At 47.5% G+C, this 19,848-nt stretch overlaps 1 protein-coding gene across 1 annotated transcript in view; it reads right to left on the bottom strand.

The window, feature by feature from the left end:
* The window catches only part of GNA12 (G protein subunit alpha 12), a 77,769-nt gene extending 73,987 nt beyond the window's left edge, over positions 1-3,782 (bottom strand). The window contains exon 1 of the mRNA XM_037910658.2: positions 3,238-3,782. Within this exon, the coding sequence (XP_037766586.1) occupies positions 3,238-3,552 (315 nt within the window). The 5' untranslated portion in view covers positions 3,553-3,782. The remainder of the gene's footprint in view (positions 1-3,237) is intronic.
* Positions 3,783-19,848: the final 16,066 nt, after the last annotated feature.

The following is a 19,848-nucleotide window of genomic DNA, read 5'->3' as shown; positions in this document are numbered from 1 at the left end:
TGCCTCCCAAAAGGAGAAGTCTAAGAACCATGCATTCATGCTCAATTTGCCACAAGATACAGGAAAAGTAAGAGGCTGTGAAGTCAGAAAGAAAGAAGTGGGAGTGTTAGTAATAAAGGAAACAAACCAGTTGACATCAGAGTCAATATGACAAACTACCTGCACCAATTCATGCCATTTTCTTTAATCCATATAAAATGACCAAGTACTACTGTAAGAGGCACTTTAGAAAGAACACAATGCAAACCATCAGGAGGGCATAATCTATTCTCTTTCAGAGAGAAATTTAATCATATTGGGGAATAAAAGGTGACCACTTAATCCAAGATATTTACACTACATTTCTAGCAGAGATCCCAAAACTCCAGAAGCTTTAACAGAACTGCTCTTTGATAATGCTGACAAATAGTGAGGAAAGAGGAGCTAAAATGCAGTTCAACTGTCAGCAATAGGGTCAAGCAGAATTAATATTTTATAATGTTAAAAATGCTTAAATACTGGAGGAGAAGACCAGTTGTTTAGATTCACTTAATTCACGTTTAAGATTTAGTGCTTGCAATATTGTTTAGATGATCTAGGTATTTCCATTTAGAGTTAATGGATGGTTACATTAGTTTGAAACAGTATTCCCTCTAATTTTTTATGTCCGTGTGTGGAATAAATTTTATGTGCACCAATATGGAGGTGGTGTGTGACGCATCACACACCACCAAGGGGTTTGAAGTGTGGAAGGGGGCTCAGGGCTGGGGCAGAGGTTTGGGGTGCACAGGGATGAGGGCTCTGGGGTGTGGCTGTGGATGAGGGGTTCAGGGTGCAGGAGGGGGCTCAGGGCTAGGGCTCTGGGGTCGGGTTGGGGATGAGGGGTTCAAGGTGTGGGAGGGGGCTCAAGGCTGGGGCTGCGGATGAGGGGTTCGGGGTGCAGGAGGGGGCTCAGGCAAAGGGTTGGGGTGTGGAGGGGATGACGGCTCTGGGGTGGGGCCAGGGACGAGGGTTATTATAACTAGGGTTTCTCATGCAGTTCTGTCCCACTTCTTTTCCTACCCTCAAACATTTCTGCTGCTTTTTACCATCATTTTAACTCAGTTTAAGGTAGCACTAAAATAAACACACTAATCCAAGATTCATACTACTCACTTTTGGGTATACTTGAAACCTAGTGATATTCTTCTCTTCCCTCCCTCCTCCCCCATTCTGGAATACTAGGGGAAGAAAGAGAAGCAAATTGTCAAGCTATGGATTTTGTGGCCTGAGCTCTCCTTGTGCATTATATGTGCCCACTTCTTCCTGCTGCAGTGGAGTGCAAAGCCAACCCAGGGCACTTGATACCACAGGGAACTCCTTTTTTCCTCTCCTTCCTACCACCCATTTTCAGTGACTTGCCTCATGTTTTTGTAGTGCTTCTTAAAAGCAATTCAGGTAGCGGAATTAAGCTATGAATGGTCTTCCCATTCAGTTTGGATGGAAGCGGAAGCTTCTGAAGGAGTTCTAGACTGCAAGAGTCACTTCTTCAACTTGTACTTAAAGAGAGCGCTGTTATAAAAAGGTTATCCTTGGAAGCGCATCTTAAGACACGGAAACAATTTTCCTTATCTCAGATGGTGCAGTGGCCCCTCCCTTGATTTTTGCAGGAAATCCTGCAGCAACTACAAGTTTCCTCACAAGTATGTGTTCATGCAGAAGTGAGGAAAGTCCTGTACAGATACCTTTGAAGGAGCGAGACTTTTTTTTTTTTTAAATGTAGGCAGGGACCCTTCCCCAGAGGGGAACAAGCCCTCTTGGTAGCCCTGCATTTGAATGGAGAATATGGGAAATAGCCCTTGTAAACAGCATATATCTATTTTTCTGAGCACAAGGGCTCCTTGTATTCTCTTGGCGACCAGCTTTTACGCACCTGTAGGATTGTTCTAAAACAGTGGTTTTTCTACCAGCAATCTGTGGTCCCCTACGGGGGCCACAAAGAGATTTCAGGGGGTCCGCCAAGCAGGGCTGGCATTAGATTCGCTAGGGCCCAGGACAGAAAGCTGAAGTCCCACCATGCAGGACTGCAGCCTGGGGTGCTGAACCCTCCCACCTGGGGCTGAAGCCAAAGCCTGAGCAACTTAGCTTTGTGTTGCCCCCAATGGTGCGGGGGCCCAAGCAATTGCCCTCCTTGATACCCCCTAACACAAGCCCGGGCTTTTATATGCAGAAAACAGTTACGGCACAGCTAGGCCATAGAACTTTTATAGCATGTTGGGAGAGACCTCAGAAAGAAAAAGGTTGAGAACCCCTGTTCTAAAAGATGACCACCACCTGGTTATTATGCAGAACACCTAAGGCCCCCAGGCAGAAGATGTGGGTAGTCAATTTCCCCAAGCTCTCTACACCTTGAGGATGTTCTTGTACATCATGGCCCTGAACTCCAGCAATTGTTCTATCCTCTCACTAGGAAGTCATCATGCCATGAGCCTCAGAGTGCTGGGGTCACCACAATAAAGATGTAAGCATTGACTGAAGGCCCAACTTCTCCGCCAGTATCCCAGTCGGGGTGCTCTGAATCTTGAGGCTATCATGCATAATGTCCTAGACAGGCCTTGGGGCAATCTCCACAGCTCTTTGGTGTTAAGATCCCCCCTATTCTCTTAAAAATGTTCCTCAAATTACAGCTTTTAACTCCTGTAATCTATGTACACCAATACAGGGGACCTCCCCCACCCTTCTTCAGGGTCATCCTCCAGGAAAGGATCCTCAACACTCACTCCTCAGGGGGGAGATCCTTATCTCCTTTTCACTTGCTTCTTCCAAATATGGGGGTCCCCAACTCCTCTGAGGGTGTTCACATCATGGTTTCCCAGAACATAAGCCACACCTATACCTCCTTCTCCTCTGGGTCTTAAAAGTCTCTCCAGCACCCCTCCATGGGTGTCTGGGCCCTTTGAAAACATCTTCTTGGGTGATAATCCAGAAACTCAGGAGGCGCTGTACACAAACTCACCTTTCGGCCACCCTCATTCGTGGCACGGAACCCCTGTACCCCAGCAGCCCCAAAGGGCCAGATGGCGGCCCGGAACTCCATCGGCCCAGTAACCCTTTATCCTGCATGGGGTCCCCCCTCCAACCTTGTCCCCAGCCCCTTGGGGGTGGCTCTCAGGTCGGCGCGAACTCCAGCTGCTGGTGCACCCCGTTCTCTGTGGCAGGGTCAACCCCCGGGCCCGGGCTCCGGCGGCCCCTCTGCCCCAGCCCGGGGCTCGCCCGTACCTTGACCATGTTCTCGTAGATGATGGCCCGGAACTCCAGCAGCGCCTTCTGGTCGAACTCGCGGCCGTGGATGATCCGCATCTGCTTGAGGAAAGTGGACTTGCCGCTCTCGCCGGCGCCCAGCAGCAGGATCTTGACCAGGCGGCGCACGGCGCGCCGCTCCCGGGCCAGCATCGCGTCGATCTCCCGGCTCCGCCGCCGCGCCTCCCGCTCCGAGTCCCGGCTCCGCTCCTTGCCCTCCCGCCGCGACTCCCCGCGGCTGGTGGCTTCGGCCGGCAGCAGGCAGCGGCTCAGGGTCCGCACCACCCCGGACATGGCTGCTGGGGACGGGATCGGCACTCACAGCCCCGGGGACCCCACCAGCGCCCCTAGCAGCGGGCGGCGGCCAGCCAGACGCTCGGAGCAGCCGCAGCTGAGGAGGGGGAGGGGGAAAGGAACCGGGGGGGTGGGGGGGCTAAGGGCCGGGACCGCCCATTCCCCCGCGCAGCGCGGCGGGGGCACGCTGTGAAGGGGAGGGGTGGGGCCCAGGGAGCCGCTGGCCGGGAGGGGAGCGGGGAGCCGGCGGGGCGCGGCCCGGAGGCCCTGACCGGGGCGGGGCTGGTGCCGCGGCGCCCCTCAGGCCGTGGGGGGCGGGGCGCGGGTCAGATGCCTGAGGAGAACGGGACACGGCCGCGGGAGCGCCGCCCACTCGCAGCCCCGCCGGAGAGGTCGGCCCGGCCAGCCGCTGGGGTGCCGCGGGGCGGGGAGCGAGCCTGCCGGACCCTCGGTTACTACTAGCCTGGCTGGCGCCCCCGGAGCGCTGGCCGTGAGGGGTGCGGGCGAGGGCGGGACTTCACTCCGCTCACCCTACGTCTCATTGGGCAACGGGGTGTCAATCAATGTAGGCCGAGATCCGACTGGACACACTGCACTCAGGGAGAGTTGGCGGGGGAAGGCAGGAGGAGGGGCCAAGGGGAGGAGATCCGACGGCAGGGGAGGAGAAGAGGAGGAGCTCCAAGAGGGGAGGCGGGGTAAAGGACAGAAGCACCAATAAGAGACAAAGGGACAAAGAGGCGGAGTCCCTAAGGAGGCGGAGCAAAGAGGCGAGGCCTTAAAAAGGAGGAGGAGGGGGCGTCGCCCCAGAGAAAGGGGCGGTGGTGTCAGGGGAGGGGAGGGGAGGGGAGGGAAGGCTGGTGTCAACCTGTCTCTCTGTTCTCATTGTTGGGCTTTTTGAACTCAGTAGTGGTGGGAAAAAAATTGTGTTTAAAAAAAAAAAATCATAAGCTAGATATGTTGCTCCTTTCTCCCTGGACTGCTTAGGGGGGTTGCTAGTTGATAGCTGGAGTTGCCAACGGCATTTGAAATCAAATCAGAGGTATAGTTAAGGCTGCAGTAGAAACCCTTACACAGTTTATTAAGAAAACAGGGTCAGGATTGGTGTATTGAAAGCCATGCGTGAGCGTCTCATTATTGGAACTACACAAGGGCTTGTTCCTACACAGAGCAGCTGAGGAGTATTGCTAACATATGCACAAGGTATTAAGTGATGACCTAAGAGGAACTGCACAGTGTATTAGGTCCTGCTTTAGCAGCCCCTGACGTTAATGAAGAAATCCCTACTATCTTTAATACATGCAGGATCAGTCCCTCAGTGAGAGTATCGCTGCCAATTCAAAAGTTCTTTGTTCAGTCAAAATGTTATAACCATTACAACAAATCTGCAGAGCAATTTTTAATAGACCCATCTCTAAACTGCCACCTAGAATCAAAAGTGGGTTCCTGAAACTGCAAATCTGACAACGTGACCTCCACATCAGGAAAAGATAATGCTGCAGAATGAATGTATGTTCAACTGTCTAATGATAAAACATTCTGCAAGATCTAGAGTAGCAGACTCATGTACTTTTTAATTATTTCTTAGGCTACTCCTCAGGCCCTAATAAAGGAAGAAATTCAGATTGAAACAGCATGATTGTGACTTTCTTGTTGTATTACCATTTACTTTTATATTTCAAGACAAAGACTCTAAAATAGAGTTAAGTTTAGGAGTACAGAGCAGTAACAATAGTTAAACAAATTATAGTTATCTCCAAAACCATGTATTACCAACGCAAGAAATGCAGAGTTAAGACTTAAAAGAAATTCATAGAATCTTAGAATATTAGGGTTGGAAGGGACATGTTACATGTTAATGTACAGAAATGCACAGGGAAAGCACCCAATGAATGTTAAGTGCCCCGTATTGACACCAGGCAATAACCATACAATTACGATTAAGGCAATTTAGTGTTTGTCATCCCAGATTAGAGGAGACAGAGTTTTTTCATTTTTTTCTCTTCACAATGCCACTACAGAACCAGGTTAAAGTTATTAGTTTGCTTTAACTATGTGTTTCCATACACAAGTTAAAACAAAACAAATTGTAACCAGCAGTTAAGACCCTAGTAAACTCTAACAAAACAAAACTCAGTCCCCCCAAATCTCCCCTCTTTCAGAACCATCAGCCTCTATCAAGCACCCTCCTCCACCCAAAATGAGAGCAGAGAAATTGAAGTGCCATGATGATCAGCACATTATTTTGGACCAAGGGAGGGGTAGATTCCAAAAGAGAGAGCCTCTCTGAAGAATGCTCTGCCCCTGGTACCAACTCTTTCAAATCAAGGGTTTCCAGCTCAAACATTTCCTCCAATAGCAACTGTGGCAGCATAAAACAAAGAGAGAAGCTGTCTTCCAAGTAGGCAGGTCCCAACCTGTTTGGAGTTGAGTTTTACAGGTCAAGACAAACAATTTAAATTCCCGTGGAGAGCAGTAATCAGCAAATGGAGCTCATGGAGCACTGGTGTTCTATTCTCCCACCAACAAGCAGACTCCAGTTTAAGTTTCCAGATTGACTTTAGGGGTAGCTCTATGTACGGCACACTGCAGTAATCCAGTGCTGAGGTGACAAAGGCATGGATTATAGGAGCAAGAGCTACATCTGAACAAAACTGCCACAGTCTCCTGGCCAAGCACTGGTGGAAAAAAGCACTCCTGGACCTGCTGTTTGTGATTCCCTGACAACAGCCAGGGATCCAATACCCTCTGGCTGCAAACTCAAACAATAAATAGCCACACACCCTCAATGAAGATAGAGAGGTCTCCATATCTTGTTGCTTCTCCCCCCTCTCTTGTCCCCCTCTCAATTATTGAATGCACAGACGTACAGGGAACAATTAAAAACAAGCTCATCCTTTCTGGAAGTGTACAGACTGAACATTAACCACACATGATGCTGTTGTGAGCACTCCAAAACAAACCCTTTTAGTCTTAGTAAGTGCAGTGACTTAGGCACTGCAAGAATCTGGAGCAGCAGAGCATAGCAGTTTGTCACAAACTGTCCTCTACTCACTATTGCAGGACCTAATGGGGGTTTTGTCTTCCAGGACCTTTCCTCTTTATAGGGGTTGAGATGCTGCATTGGACCTATCTCCATGGGCTGGATGACTCTAATATATTACATGTAATTCACCAATTCAGTCACCAGATGTCACCAATGTCCTACAAAGAAACGAGTCAAAAGAATAAGATGGGGGGAAAATCCTATGGCCATTCAGAGCAGCTGAGAACACAGGCGTCACTCCAGCTGACATCAGTGAGATGTGCAGGTGCCCAACACTTGTGAAAATCAGGCCCGAAGTGCCTATAAAGTGAGCAGCCTGGTATTTTCTCATTAGCTCCAGAACTCTCCTTTAGTATAATGCTGACACCACTTCCTCTCTGCACTCCAGGCTGCTTCAGGGATTCAAGGGATTTAGAGAGTTCAGACAAGTACCAAGCTTAATTTCCCTGGACACTATGGTCCCAGATGAATTGCTCAGCAAACAAACCAGCAGCTAGAGATCCTCAGCTCCCATTACTGGATCCACATTAACAATACTCACTTGTGGGTTGAAGTGGCTTGTCCATTCATTCTTCCATCCAGCAGAAGGAAAAGGTCCATCCCCCCTCAGCGCTGCGGCTGTTCATCCAATCATTGCTAAGCTATTCTCACTGCAGTGCAGAATGAAGTTTGATCACCATTGCAAAGCTGCTACAATACCTCTTCTGTCGTCATGCTGAGAGGGTGGGAAAGAACCTCACTATGGCTGGGCAGTGCTCGTGTAGCCACCTACTGATGTCGTTGCTAATTTTGTGTGTGTGCAGCACCATTAAGTGTGTGAGCACCCAAAGAAAACAGCTTGTAAGCAACATACTGTGCTCAGTCTGCCACTACTCCTCAAATACACCACACTCCCCATTTCCTTGACTCCTGCCTCTCTCCCCACCCCATGACTCCCAACCATTCCTCTCCCCCATCCTTCCATTTAGGAGACATTAAAACCACAACCAGTGCATGAGTAAATTAAATACAATGTAGTGACCATAATACTGAGTCTTGCCTATCAATTTCATTCTCTCACTCCCTCTGTCTTCCTCCACCTCCCAGTTTCATCCTTTTTTTATCTCTATTCCATACCCCCTTGTTCCTTCTCTATTAGTTCCTCTATTATTGTTCTTTGTGTCTTTTTCCTCCTCCTTCTGAGGTGAAGAGCTAGCTGAGAAGTTGAGCATATTTCTTACCTGCCTGTCTCTCAGTTGCTGGCAGCATAATGAAGAGGAAAAAGTAGAGTGAAAGATGAGTGTGGGAGAAGAGAAATAGGGGCAAGGTGGAGTAACAGTCTCTCCATTTCCCTCACCGGCTGTGCAGCAGTTGAGTTCTGAATAAAAAGATGGTTCTCAGGGAGCTGTTGGGTGATGTCACAGGGTGGCTTGCCCCTTTAGGGCTGGAGGCTTGGTGCCAGCCAATCCTGAATACTGAAGGAACTGCTCCAGTCCACCTGTACTGTGCATGGATGGGGCCTGATGGAGGACAGGTGATTCACCTATAAAAGAACATAAGAACGGCCATACTGGTCAGACCAATTGTCCATCTAGTTCAGTATCCTGTCTTATGACAGTGATCAATGCCAGAGGCTTCAAAGGGAATGAACAGAACAAGGCAATCATCCAGTGATCCATCCCCTGTCATCCAATCCCACCATCTGGCAGTCAGAGCCCGAGGGACTCCCAGAGCATGGGGTTGCATCCCTGACCATCTTGATGAATAACCACTGAAGGACCTATCCTCCATGAACTTATCTAGTTCTTTTTTCAATCCAGTTATAGTTTTGGCCTTCACAACATCTCCTGGCAACGAGTTCCACAGGTTGACTGTGCGCTGTGTGAAGAAGTACTTCCTTGTGTTTGTTTTAAACCTTCTGCCTATAAAGGCAGCAGGAAGCTGTGCATAGACAGTAGAGAGGATGGAAAGACACTTGCAGTGAAGATCCTGAAACAAGGAGAAGTTGCCCCACCCAAGAGGACTGGGAGTAGGCTGCTAAAACAGGAAGAACACCCTGCTACCAGAGCCTGAAGGCTGAGGTCCATCCACGTAAAATCTGAGCACTGGTGAATTAAGACTGTGCTTGGAAGGAGGGCTGGGAGATCCCTACCAGAAAAAGAGAAGGAGGCGGGGGGCGGATATTGAACTGGGAATTCGGCTTGGAGGGCCAATGTGAGTAAAGACTAAATAAACTGGATCCCATAAAGGGAGTGTTCTAATTACCTTTTGAACTGTGCTGTTGATTTATTGAAGCAGAGGCAGGGTCCTACAGAGTGACCTTTGGTCATGAGTGGGTGCTAGGAGGCAGCTGACCCACTACGGGGAGAATGCTGTGGATTGGAGGTTTTGAAGCCGTTGGGAGCTCAGTTGAATGAGGAAAAAAGTAGTAAGCTTGAACCCCCAACATCCCTGTTTTACTCTTCCAAGTTGACCCACTGCACCTAGAAGGCCCAGAAGAGGACACAGTCACAGAAGAGAGCACAGGCACAAGGTAACTGAAATGAGGAAGGGTGGTGCCACGGTCCTGCCTACCTCCAAAGCATCTACCAAGCGGGCCGGACACGGAGTGGGGCAAGTGCTGCAATTCTTGAAAGAAGGCAAAGCTGCCACTTCTGGCTAAGCCAGAATTCCTCATAGGGGACTCCATGGATAGCACAGCCCCTCCACACCCATTCTGTCCTCTAGTGTTACAGAATTATCTGGAGGCAACATCATCCTATTGTGTCCGGTCAGGAGAATGAGGTGTCACTATCATTTCAGTTAAGAGCTTCCTGTGAACAGAATCAAAATTAATAAGTGTTACTTTCATCACACACTGGACACTTACCCATGCTGGGGACACTGATTAGCAAGAACATGACATTGCAATCACAGTTGCACCTGCCTGGTACTGGCATTACTAAAGATGCCACTCAGAGCTGCTGTGGAAAACAGGTTGAAATGGATCAACAAACCAAGTGACAGCCAGTGTCTTAAACTTCTGAGCCATGTGGGGTTATAGAACTGGGAAACTTGAGAGGAGGAAATGACAGAATATGTAGCAATGGAATCCCTGTTGATAAATCACCTGAGTTGTCCTTTCTGATCAGTGGGTTAGGCAATCAAACTGAGTCAGATTACCAGGCTACTATTACTTCAGGGCAAAAGCAGTCGTGGTTTCTCTTAGTTTAGTTAAAGACGCCATAGAATTGCTTACTATGCTTTTAGATGGCAAAGCTGAGATTTGAAGGAGTTTTATGATCTGAGCTCCCTTTGCTTCTCTTACATCAAGGTGATTGTGACTATCACTGCCCAGATGAGGAGGTGTTCAGTTTCCAGGTACACTTCAAACACTTAACTAATCTAGTAGATTTGTAATGTTAAAAGACCAGGCTCCTGTTCCAGTCGCTGTGTTGCCTGTGGTTTTATGTGAATCTCTTGACAGCCTTCTCTCTGTGTATTCTTGATAGCTGAATAAAAAGAAAATGGTCAGACACAAAGTAAACAATGAAATTTATGCGGAGGAATCAGAAAAAAATTGTTCAAATGGAGAGGATGCTTTCTAGAGATCTCAGCAATGGGACCAGAGGCTCCCAGTATGGTAATTCAAGTTCTGGTATTGGAATCTTGACTGAATAGTCTCCACATGTCTGATCATCCCTAATACAACTGGCTTTTTTCTTTCAGGGCCCTATCCTTCAAAGTGCTAGTACCTGTAATCCCCAAAGAACTCAATGTAAATTGATGTTATCCAGCATCCCCAGGATATGACTCTTAATTAAGAATTTGGCTCCCAGCTTCTGCCTTTTTTCCATTTCACTTTACTTTCCCCCACAGTGGAGCCTGGGAATATTCAAACCCCTATCCCACACAATTGGCAGTAATTTGGGATCTGAAGTTTCCCAAGATGTAATGGGCTCCAGGTTCATAATTAAGGGCTTCATTGAGCTATTGAGGGCAGGGGAAGAGACATTTGAAACAGGACTGGACAAAGCACAAGAGAACAGGCAACAATCCTGCATTGGTCACAGTGGACTGGATGGCCAGATGGCCCAATAGCATGTTCCAACTCCTGTGTGATTTCAATACATTTCTATGTTTAGTTATTCCTTCTTTCCGCTTTCTTTTGTTAAATTCACAAACACAGAGTCAGTTCTTGCTCTGTGTAATTTATTTCCAGCATGCGTTATGCTGCGGATGGTGCACCCACCACTAAACAGTGCGGGAGCTTGAGACAGGGAGGAGGGACAAAGCAAGTCTGTTTCTTTTATAAAATTTGTAGCAGAGGGATTTTTGGTGCATGTTCTTTGTAGCACTCATTTTTTGTCCCCTAGGGGATGAAATTGGAATAAAATAAATATGTAAATTGTGGCTTTTTACCCAATTAATCTTCATTCGCAGACTAGTTGGCAGCAGCCTGTTCTTTCCACGCAGCGCCAGCCACTGTCACTCAATTAACTTTCAAAACACTAAACCTCCTATTAGTCTCCAAATTATTAGTAGTTGAAAGAAGCTGATATTTTTAAATCTAATTTGTGGCTTCCCCATAGAATTTCTGCAACATGATACGTATTGTGTACCCTAGCAAGTGTCCTGATGAGTATAAGGGTAGGCCTCGAGTGCTCACAAGGCCTAGGTTCTGAGTATAGGGATATCTTGAGAGCATACAGGGACTGTGACTTGTGGTTCTGAGTGCAGGACTAGGTCTTGAAAGTACAGGGACTGAACCGCCAAGTTGTGCTGGGATGATGTGTGTCATCAGAGTACATGGGCCTTTGGGGTCCAAGCAATGGGCCTCTCTGAATGTTTGGTTATGTCCCAAGAAAACACAGAGGCTGGCTCTTATGTTCTGCCTGGGAGGATGGGTCTTGAAAGCACACAGGGACTGGAATCGGAGAATGGGCATATGTCCTGGGAAAGCACACATAGTGGTGGGCTTGTGGCTTCTGAGCATGGGAGGTGCAGCCCTAAGTAGTCCTGTTGGTTCACACTTGTCCGTGGAACGTCTATATTATAAAACCAACCACTCAGTAATAACATGAGAAACGGGGAGAAAAACAACTTGGCAAAAATGACAAATGCAAGCCAGGGAAAATGGAGCTCCCTGAGAACGGAACTCATCACAATCACTTCTAAACTATGCCTGGTTTTTTCTGCAGTGTTTTTTAAAATGACTTATTTAGTGATGCTGAGCCAAATATCTCTATGGGTAGTATAGAGCTTCCCAAACCAGTAGGAAATTAGCAAGGCTTAATATGTGCATGACCTGATAGTGAAGCTCAAATATAAAGGGGACAACAGATGTTCTCTTTGGTTATTCTCTCAGATTCAAACAAGGGCTCTGTTAGTTACTTAAAAAAAAGAAGCCAGGTGCTAGCTGTAAAAAGGTTACAATGATGTCAATTTTATTAATCTATTGCAGAGCTGTCCAGTGACCTGAATCTTGGAGGTGACACTCACAAATGCAGGGCCACCCACTTGCCTGTCACCTACTTCTTAACACCTGCACTTTTAAGAAGAATGAAACACTGTCCCCAGTGTTTGCATGAGGTCATTGATGGGCTGGTATGTTGGAGGTCCAGCCTTGGTGTGGAGATCAGTATTCTGCTCACTCTGCCTGGGTTCGTTTCAGAGAACAGACAGAACAACTGGAGCATGAAGTTTGGTGGTATTTGAGTTGCCGCGGAGCGAGTCCATCTCTGAGGAGAATCTGAGCTCTTTTACAAGGAACTCCTGGCTCCCCTCCTCTAATTTATGGTGTAGAATCTGCCCATGTAATTTTGCACTGAAAATTGCAGGTGGACAACCTTCTCTTTCCACTTCTACACAATATTTTCAGGGTGTAAAAACAGCAGTACTTACAGTAAGTGTTTTCCACTTGAAAGAACGTGCCACTGCCAGACTGTATGCATGTGTCCATGCATAGGGGTAACCCTCATTTTTCACTTTATAGATGTGCATCTAACATAGATTTAAAATCCTAGCCCACAGTGCTTGAGAGTCTAGTTGGTCCTGTGAAATGTTTATTCATTGTCCCCTGGATGGGGTGATTACCAGCCTTCTCTAGTCTTCTGCAGAGATTCCTGTGGAAAGGGGACGCTTATTAACAGAAAAGTAAATTTCCAGAACAAAAGTGCAATAGATATTCCTCCAAGTACTGACCTGGCATAATGTTGCTTAGCTGGTGAACAGTTCGGAGGTCACAGACAATCGCATGCACCCAGACAAGAGATTACTAGCTAATTTGGGATTTACTGGTCTCTGATGACGAGGAGGAGGGGACTGTGTAATTTAAAGAAAAGGTAGTAAATGCTGCAGAACCTGGCCAGCAGGAAGGCGGAGGAAAGCTGGCAGAAAGCTAACCAGAGGAGTGATCAGCATTTCACTGAGACGATATGTCTGAGTCCACACAGAGGAGATTAAGTATCCTATCCCCTTAATGCAGAAAGGGATAAATAAATCAGGCTTTACTGCAAGCAGGGTGGCAGGGAGTTAGTTAATAATGGAAAAACATATTTCAATTCACAAAGGAAAAGAAATGAGTGAGAAAGTAAACTGGAATAAACAGAAAGCAGTTTGAAGAGCACCTGGGGAACAGAGACTGAGAATCTGGCAAGCAGCCTCAAGCTACTTACTCTACAGCAGGGGTCTGCAGCCCCAGTGGATTCACAAACCAGGTGCTGTGTGATCTAGCCAGCTGAGTTAAGAACAGAAGCCTAGTAGCCACTCCAACCTCCCCCAGGAAGAAAGTAAGCTGTGGACCATTCCACTTCAGCAAAGTGGTATTGCTCTGCATTGCCACATAGAAGCCTAAGCTTTTTATGTCCTGTCCAGCTCTCGCTCTCACCAGCAGCAAATCTGGTGGAAAATGGCCGGGTTGTACACACAAACCAGGTTCTGTTGTAAACTAACAAGCTGTTAAAAATAAAAAGCTGCAAATAAAGATTCAATTTAAAGTTGGGGATAAACTCGCTCAGCTAAATCCTGACAGGTGCTGAGCGCAAGGCTCTGACTTCAATGGCTAGATTGCATAGAAGCTGACCTCTGGGTTTTACCCACAGGGCAGAATGTGGCTGGTTTTGCTACAAACAAACAAACAGAAAAACTAAGAGGGTTGATAACTTGGTGTGCACCACTTAGTGGCAGTGTTAGAGGGGCAGCTGCAGGTCGGAGTATGGTGGTGAAGCAGCTCCCCTGAGTCACTCAAGAATGAAAACTAATTGATGAGCTGCCACGGGACTTATGCTGAGTTACGCCAGCTGAACATATGGCCCTGCATTTATATATATATCTGCCCAGTGGTACGGGAGCACAATGCATGGGCAAATATTCTTCTGGATGAAATCTGACCTGACTAGCCAAGTGTCTATGGTTACCACCCTCTAGTGTCTGGCCCACAAGGAGACTATAGACCCAAATGCTAGTGACAGCTTATTGATGGAGGTTATCTTTTACCTCAGTGGCTCTCAACCTTTCGAGACTGCTGTACCCCTTTCAAGAGTCTGATTTGTCTTGTGTACCCCCAAGTTTCATCTCACTTAAAAACTACTTGCTTACAAAATTAGCCATAAAAATACAAAAATGTCACAGCCACACTATTACTGAAAAATTGCTGACTTTCTCATTTTTACCATATAATTATAAAATAAATCTATTGGAATATCAATATTGTACTTTCATTTCAGTGTATAGTATACAGAGCACTATAAACAAGTCATTGTCTCTATGAAATTTTAGTTTATGCTGACTTCATTGTGCTTTTTATGTAGCCTGTTGTAAAACTAGGTAATATCTAGACGAGCTGATGTACCCCCAGGGAGACCTCTGCATACCCCCACGGGTACACGTATCCCTGGTTGAGAACCACTGTTTTACCTCAAGTGATAAAAGCCTGTGTTTTGGGAGCAGAAGATGGTGACTACTAGGTCCTGGGCAGCGTGTGTGCAGGATAACTGGTCACTGCTGTGTCTCTGTGTAACACTGTGTCACCTGCCAGTGCACATGAGCATGAAAGAACAGGTCTAGGTTTTCCGCCCCATCCATTATTACAGGAGCACAGCTGTAGGGCAGCAGAGCAAGAGCACAACTGCGGGTGGAATGGTGCAAGAGGGAAGTGAGAGTGCTGCCTTGCAGCAACTAACTCATGACTCTGTATTTAGAGCTCTTATTTATGTTCCAAGTTACTTTGCTTGCAGCATTGTGCTGACAACTCCTTGATTCCAAAGGCATTTCAGCCTCTGACCGTGAAGCAGAACAATGCACTGTTCCTGTTAAACAGCCTCCCCACCCCCCCACTGTTGTCAGAATGCAGGGATTAGATGCAGAATAATGCAGTCCCTGCTCAAACCTCCAGCTCTAACTCAGTCTCTGGACATTGCTGCTCAGGGATGCTGGAACAATTTGTATAGTGGGGGTGCTGAGAGCCATTGAACCAAACTGTAAACCCTGTATATGATGGAAGCAACTTCAAGCCTGGGGGAGGGGTAGCCCTCCCAGTACCCCTAGTTCCAGCACCCATGTTGCTACTGCCATAATTTTGTGAGGAAAGTGCAGCTCAGCGGTTTGAGAACAAAAGCTGGTGAGTCCAATTGAATTACAGCTCTGGGAGGCAGCTGGGATCCCCCTGCGCAGGACTATTAGTGAGGCTAGCCAGGCATAAGGGGACTGTTGCCCGCTTACTACCATTCAATAGAAGTGTTTTAGTTGCAAGCTCCCAGTACTAAAAAGGGGGAAGGGTCGATGGGGAATCCGGACCCTGAGACTGATAGTCCCCAGGAACAATGGGGAGAGGCCAGTGCTCCAGGTCAGCCTGAATGACAGGGCGGGCAGGCTAATCAGGGAGTCAGGAGGCCAGGGAGGTCCCGTCCCCCGGGAGAGCTGGATTTGCGTGGGTCAGAGAGTGGGGCTGAGCTAAGGAGAAAGCAGCGGCCAAAGCTGAGCTGGGGAGCAGAGCTGTGCTAGATCCAGAGGGACCAGAAAAGCAGCCCAGAGAGAGCAGACCCTGTCCTGGGAGCAGAGCTGGAGCCCCAAAGCCAGAGGCACAGCCCAGAGAGAGCAGACTTGCCCTGAGAGCAGAGCTGCAGCAACCAGAGCCAGAGGGGCCAGAGAAGCGGCCCAGGGAGCTGGAGGCAGAGCAGCAGCACCAGCCGTGCAGAGACAGAGTGGTGCAGCTGGGGCTGGAGCAGTCCGGAGTTGGGTGCGGTGAGCAGCTCGGGAGACCGAGGGGGAGCCTGGGCAGTGGGCCCAGCACAGGGAGACGCCTCAGCCAAGAGGCTCTGCAGGCCAGGCTTGGATCGTAACCCCGACAGGGCGGGGGCGACACTGGGAAGACGGGTCCTACCACTTAGAGCCTGAGAGCGTGTGGCCACCACCAGAGCAAGTGTCCAACCCACAGCATCCCTGCAGCAAAGCCAAGGCCAGAGAAGAAGGCCTGGGACTTACAAGGAACAGACTGTGAACTGCCCTGACGTTCCAGAGACACTGTTTGTGATGTTCCCTGCCACAGAGCGGGGTGATGTGTTTCCTTTAACCTTTCCCATTTTTCCTTATTCTTTTTAAAATTAATTGATGATTAAATAACTTGCATTTGCTTTAACTTGTATGAAATGGTCAGTGGGTCAAAAAAGTGCCCAGTACAGAGAGAGTACCCCGAAGTGGGGACACCCTAGCCCCTGTCCTAGGTGACCACAGCAGGGTTGGGGGTCGAGCCCCCCAGGAATCCTGGGCCCAGCCTTGTTGGGGTTACAAGGACTCTGCCAGACAGGAGAGTGGAAGGGGAGTCCTCAAGGGCAGGGAGGCCACTGGGTAAAGGAAGTGGGAGGAAGGACTCAGATCCTTTCGCTAGCCAACTTCACGGGGTAGTACAGAAGCCAGGAAGGTTCCCCACAATAGCGGGACTATTCCCCCGCTTACACAGGGAATGAATTTAATGAAACAGATATCATTTATAACCTAGGGTGGAAGAGGAACAGGTGACACAGGGGGGAGTTGGGTGTGGGTGGCAGGACTGGATAGAACAAGGAACCCAGAATAACCCAAATCAAAGTGCCTCCAACAGGAGGGAGCAAGATGACAGCGTCTTTGATAAATCTGGAATGTTTTAGCAAATGGCTGCAATGCAGTGTGGATCCAAGGAAATCATTCCATGTAAGGGCCAGATGACAGAGACAAGGCAGATGACACAAGTTACAAGATGGAGGTATATCCCTTTGACTCACCACAGCCCGTTTATAATATTTTCAGTGTAATCTGCCACGCTGAGATTTTCTGAGCTGTTGCAAAAGGGACATAAGACCCTTTGGGGACACACGAGGTACATATCATGCATAAAGGCTGCAACTAAACACTGCCTCTATCACTATGAACATGTCTGGAGAAATAGGATGGTGCTCAGAAGAAGGAGAGGGGCTCAAAAGTGTCCAAAACCATCATAGTCCATCATTCCAGAATCCAATCACCAGGATGTCATGAATAGATAGTACTGACATTCTCATCAGATCATCATGTTCAGCTTGTTTTATGAGGATCCAGTTTTGGCATTAAATGGATATTTACTGGCAACAACAACAACAAAAAAAGCAAACTGCTAAATATCAGTTGAAACAGGGTGAGGTACGGTTCTGTGGCATTCCCAGTCTTGGAACATCCCCCCATTAGTTCAATATTCTTTGTAATACCACACTAGGGAATACAGCTGGGCTCACAGTCAGGCCCGTGGTTATCAGGGACAGGGAGTGCGGAGTTCATACCGGAGACATGGAGATGAGAAGATCTAGGGAGCAGTAAAGCGTTCGTTTATAGCCAGGAACACATGATGGATAATTAAGAGGAAGTTACAGTGGTGTTTACAGCAGAGGCTGTCAGACTTGGGGCTCGCAGCCAGAGGCCTGCAGCTCAGGGATGATTAGAGTGATCTGGGACACACAGCAGAGGGGATGAGACTTGGAGCTGGCAGCGGGGGGCACAGGAATCAGACAGAGTTCAGAAGAGGCGGTGAAAAGTGCCTGGCCTCTTGGCTTTACGTACATTTTTACAGAAAGTAAATCAATATTGCCTCACTCCAGTGCACTTGTATGATATGGCTGAGTTACAAGGTGATCAGGGCTGGAACATGTCTTGTCTGAACTGAAAACAGCTTAACCCAAAGAGATTTTTTCTGCAAAACGTACGAAGTGGTCTATTACCCTATCCCCTCTTGGCATGACCCAGAATTTTATCCTACATCGCAGGAGTTAGGAGGGAGAAAAATCCCGTCCTACGACTAAAATGATAATTCATTGTCATTCGGGGCATTTTAAAAGGCTGTTATTGCAACGGGGGCATTAAAATGGGATTTAATATACAACAGTTGGAAATCAAAGATAAGGGGGGTTTCTATGAGACAGAGCATTATAAAAGTAAACACCTAACATTGGGGATTTGACCCCTTAGATTGGTCACATCATTAGTTCACATACATATGCACTCCTGTGCGCACACGTCTGCATGCCCATTGCTTCTGGAAACCGAAGTTAACCCCTTTCACCACTAGAGGAAGATAGAATTCTTTTAAAAAGTCAGTAACATCTTTTGTTGGCATAAATGCACCAAAGAAAGGAGAGGAATAATCTTGAAAACCTTTGCAGCTGATTCTGATCCAAGCCAGCTGCAGTACATCCTGGGCCCTAATAACAATAATAAAAAAAATGAATGAACTAGTGCCAGATTTACAAAGATATTTAATGCTTTCACCAATACAGCTCAACTGAATCTTATCCAGACTTCTGTACTTGGTCCTGGTTAAATCCATCACTAATGTCTAGGTACCTCACCTCCTCCCATCACTCACAAGGCTGTGCTTGTAAAAACACATTTACGATACCAACTCCTCAAACGCTTGTTTCCTAACTCTGGGTGTGAAACTTCACGTGTGAGCAAATATTGGCTTGATTGATGGGGTCATCTGAGTTTCCACTGACTGTGGCCTGGTGGCCCACTGTGCAATCACTCAACTACCCCTCCCGCTGCTCCAGAAACCCGGTAAGAAAACAATTATTTGGTGTAGCCCAAGGACCTCAGCCACAGGAGGTGAAGGGACCATCATAAAAACTCAGTCACCCCACTCAGATGCTATGGGACAGCAGAGCACTATATGCATGTGGTACTGAGAGGCATCTCCAACTTCAGAAAAGAAAGGCTTCGGCCAGTGGGGCTAAAGGAGCTATCTGAGCAAGTAGCGGAAGAATGGTTCTCTCTGATCAATTCTGCCACGCTCTGTCAGAAGGTAGTGGTGACACACTCCTTCCCCCTCCCCAATCAGTACAAAACAGCATCTGAACAAGATAAAGCACATGATAAGACAGAAATTCCTGTCTGAAGGAGACTCACATTTCCAGTAACAGTGAAGAACCACCCATGGAAACTTTCAACGCAGCTGAATAGTTGTGGTTTCTTTTATGAACTTTATTAATGAAACGGTGCTAAGGGCCTTTGTCACCTGACAGCTGCCCCCTCACTCCTGACTTGGGCTAATTATAAAATACAAGTAGAAAAACAACTCTCTCTCATCTATTTTCATTACTTCCCTCCACAACTGCCTTTCACACCCATGACTGCAACCAACCCTGGGCTTCCTGTTGTATTCCTTGAATAAGGCAATTGCAGAATAAGTACAACCACAGGCTCAGATGATTGAAAATCGCTAGTGTGAAATCTTGGTCTCCAATAAAACCAATGGGAGTTTTGCCATTGACTTCAGTATGACCTGGATTTCACCCCTAGTACCTGGGGACTCTAGGTTCACCACTACTTTATTTATGGGGCTCAGATGTCTATTGAGGGCGATTTGTAAGTCCTGTTGCAGCCTCAATCCTCCCTTTATTGATGCAAATGTCAACTTCCATGAGAACATTTCACTGGCCACTTCACACCACCACCAGCTCCAATCTTTTAGATCCGCCCTGCTCTGATAGTCTAGGCAACAAGGAGGAAATCTGCAAAATTTGCTCCAGTTGTTCGGAGATTAAAGTCAAATTGCCAGGAATGGTGATTTGGGAGATTAATGGAGATCCAGGGAGGAAGAAGGCCGAGTGTATTTCATCACCAGCACAGTCTCCATTCTTTCCACTGCAAGACAAAAGCCTCACCATGAAGCTGCCAGACCATCCTTGCCCTGAGCCAAATGTAACCATGCAAGTCCTATCCGTTTATCAGTTTATCCCCCCACCTGCTGCAACACTGGCCAATATAGAGGATCTGTCAGACATAACATCTTG

Source organism: Chelonia mydas, chromosome 10 (genome assembly GCF_015237465.2).
Source record: "Chelonia mydas isolate rCheMyd1 chromosome 10, rCheMyd1.pri.v2, whole genome shotgun sequence".
Lineage (NCBI taxonomy): Eukaryota > Metazoa > Chordata > Testudines > Cheloniidae > Chelonia > Chelonia mydas.
This window is presented reverse-complemented; position numbering and strand designations above follow the sequence as displayed.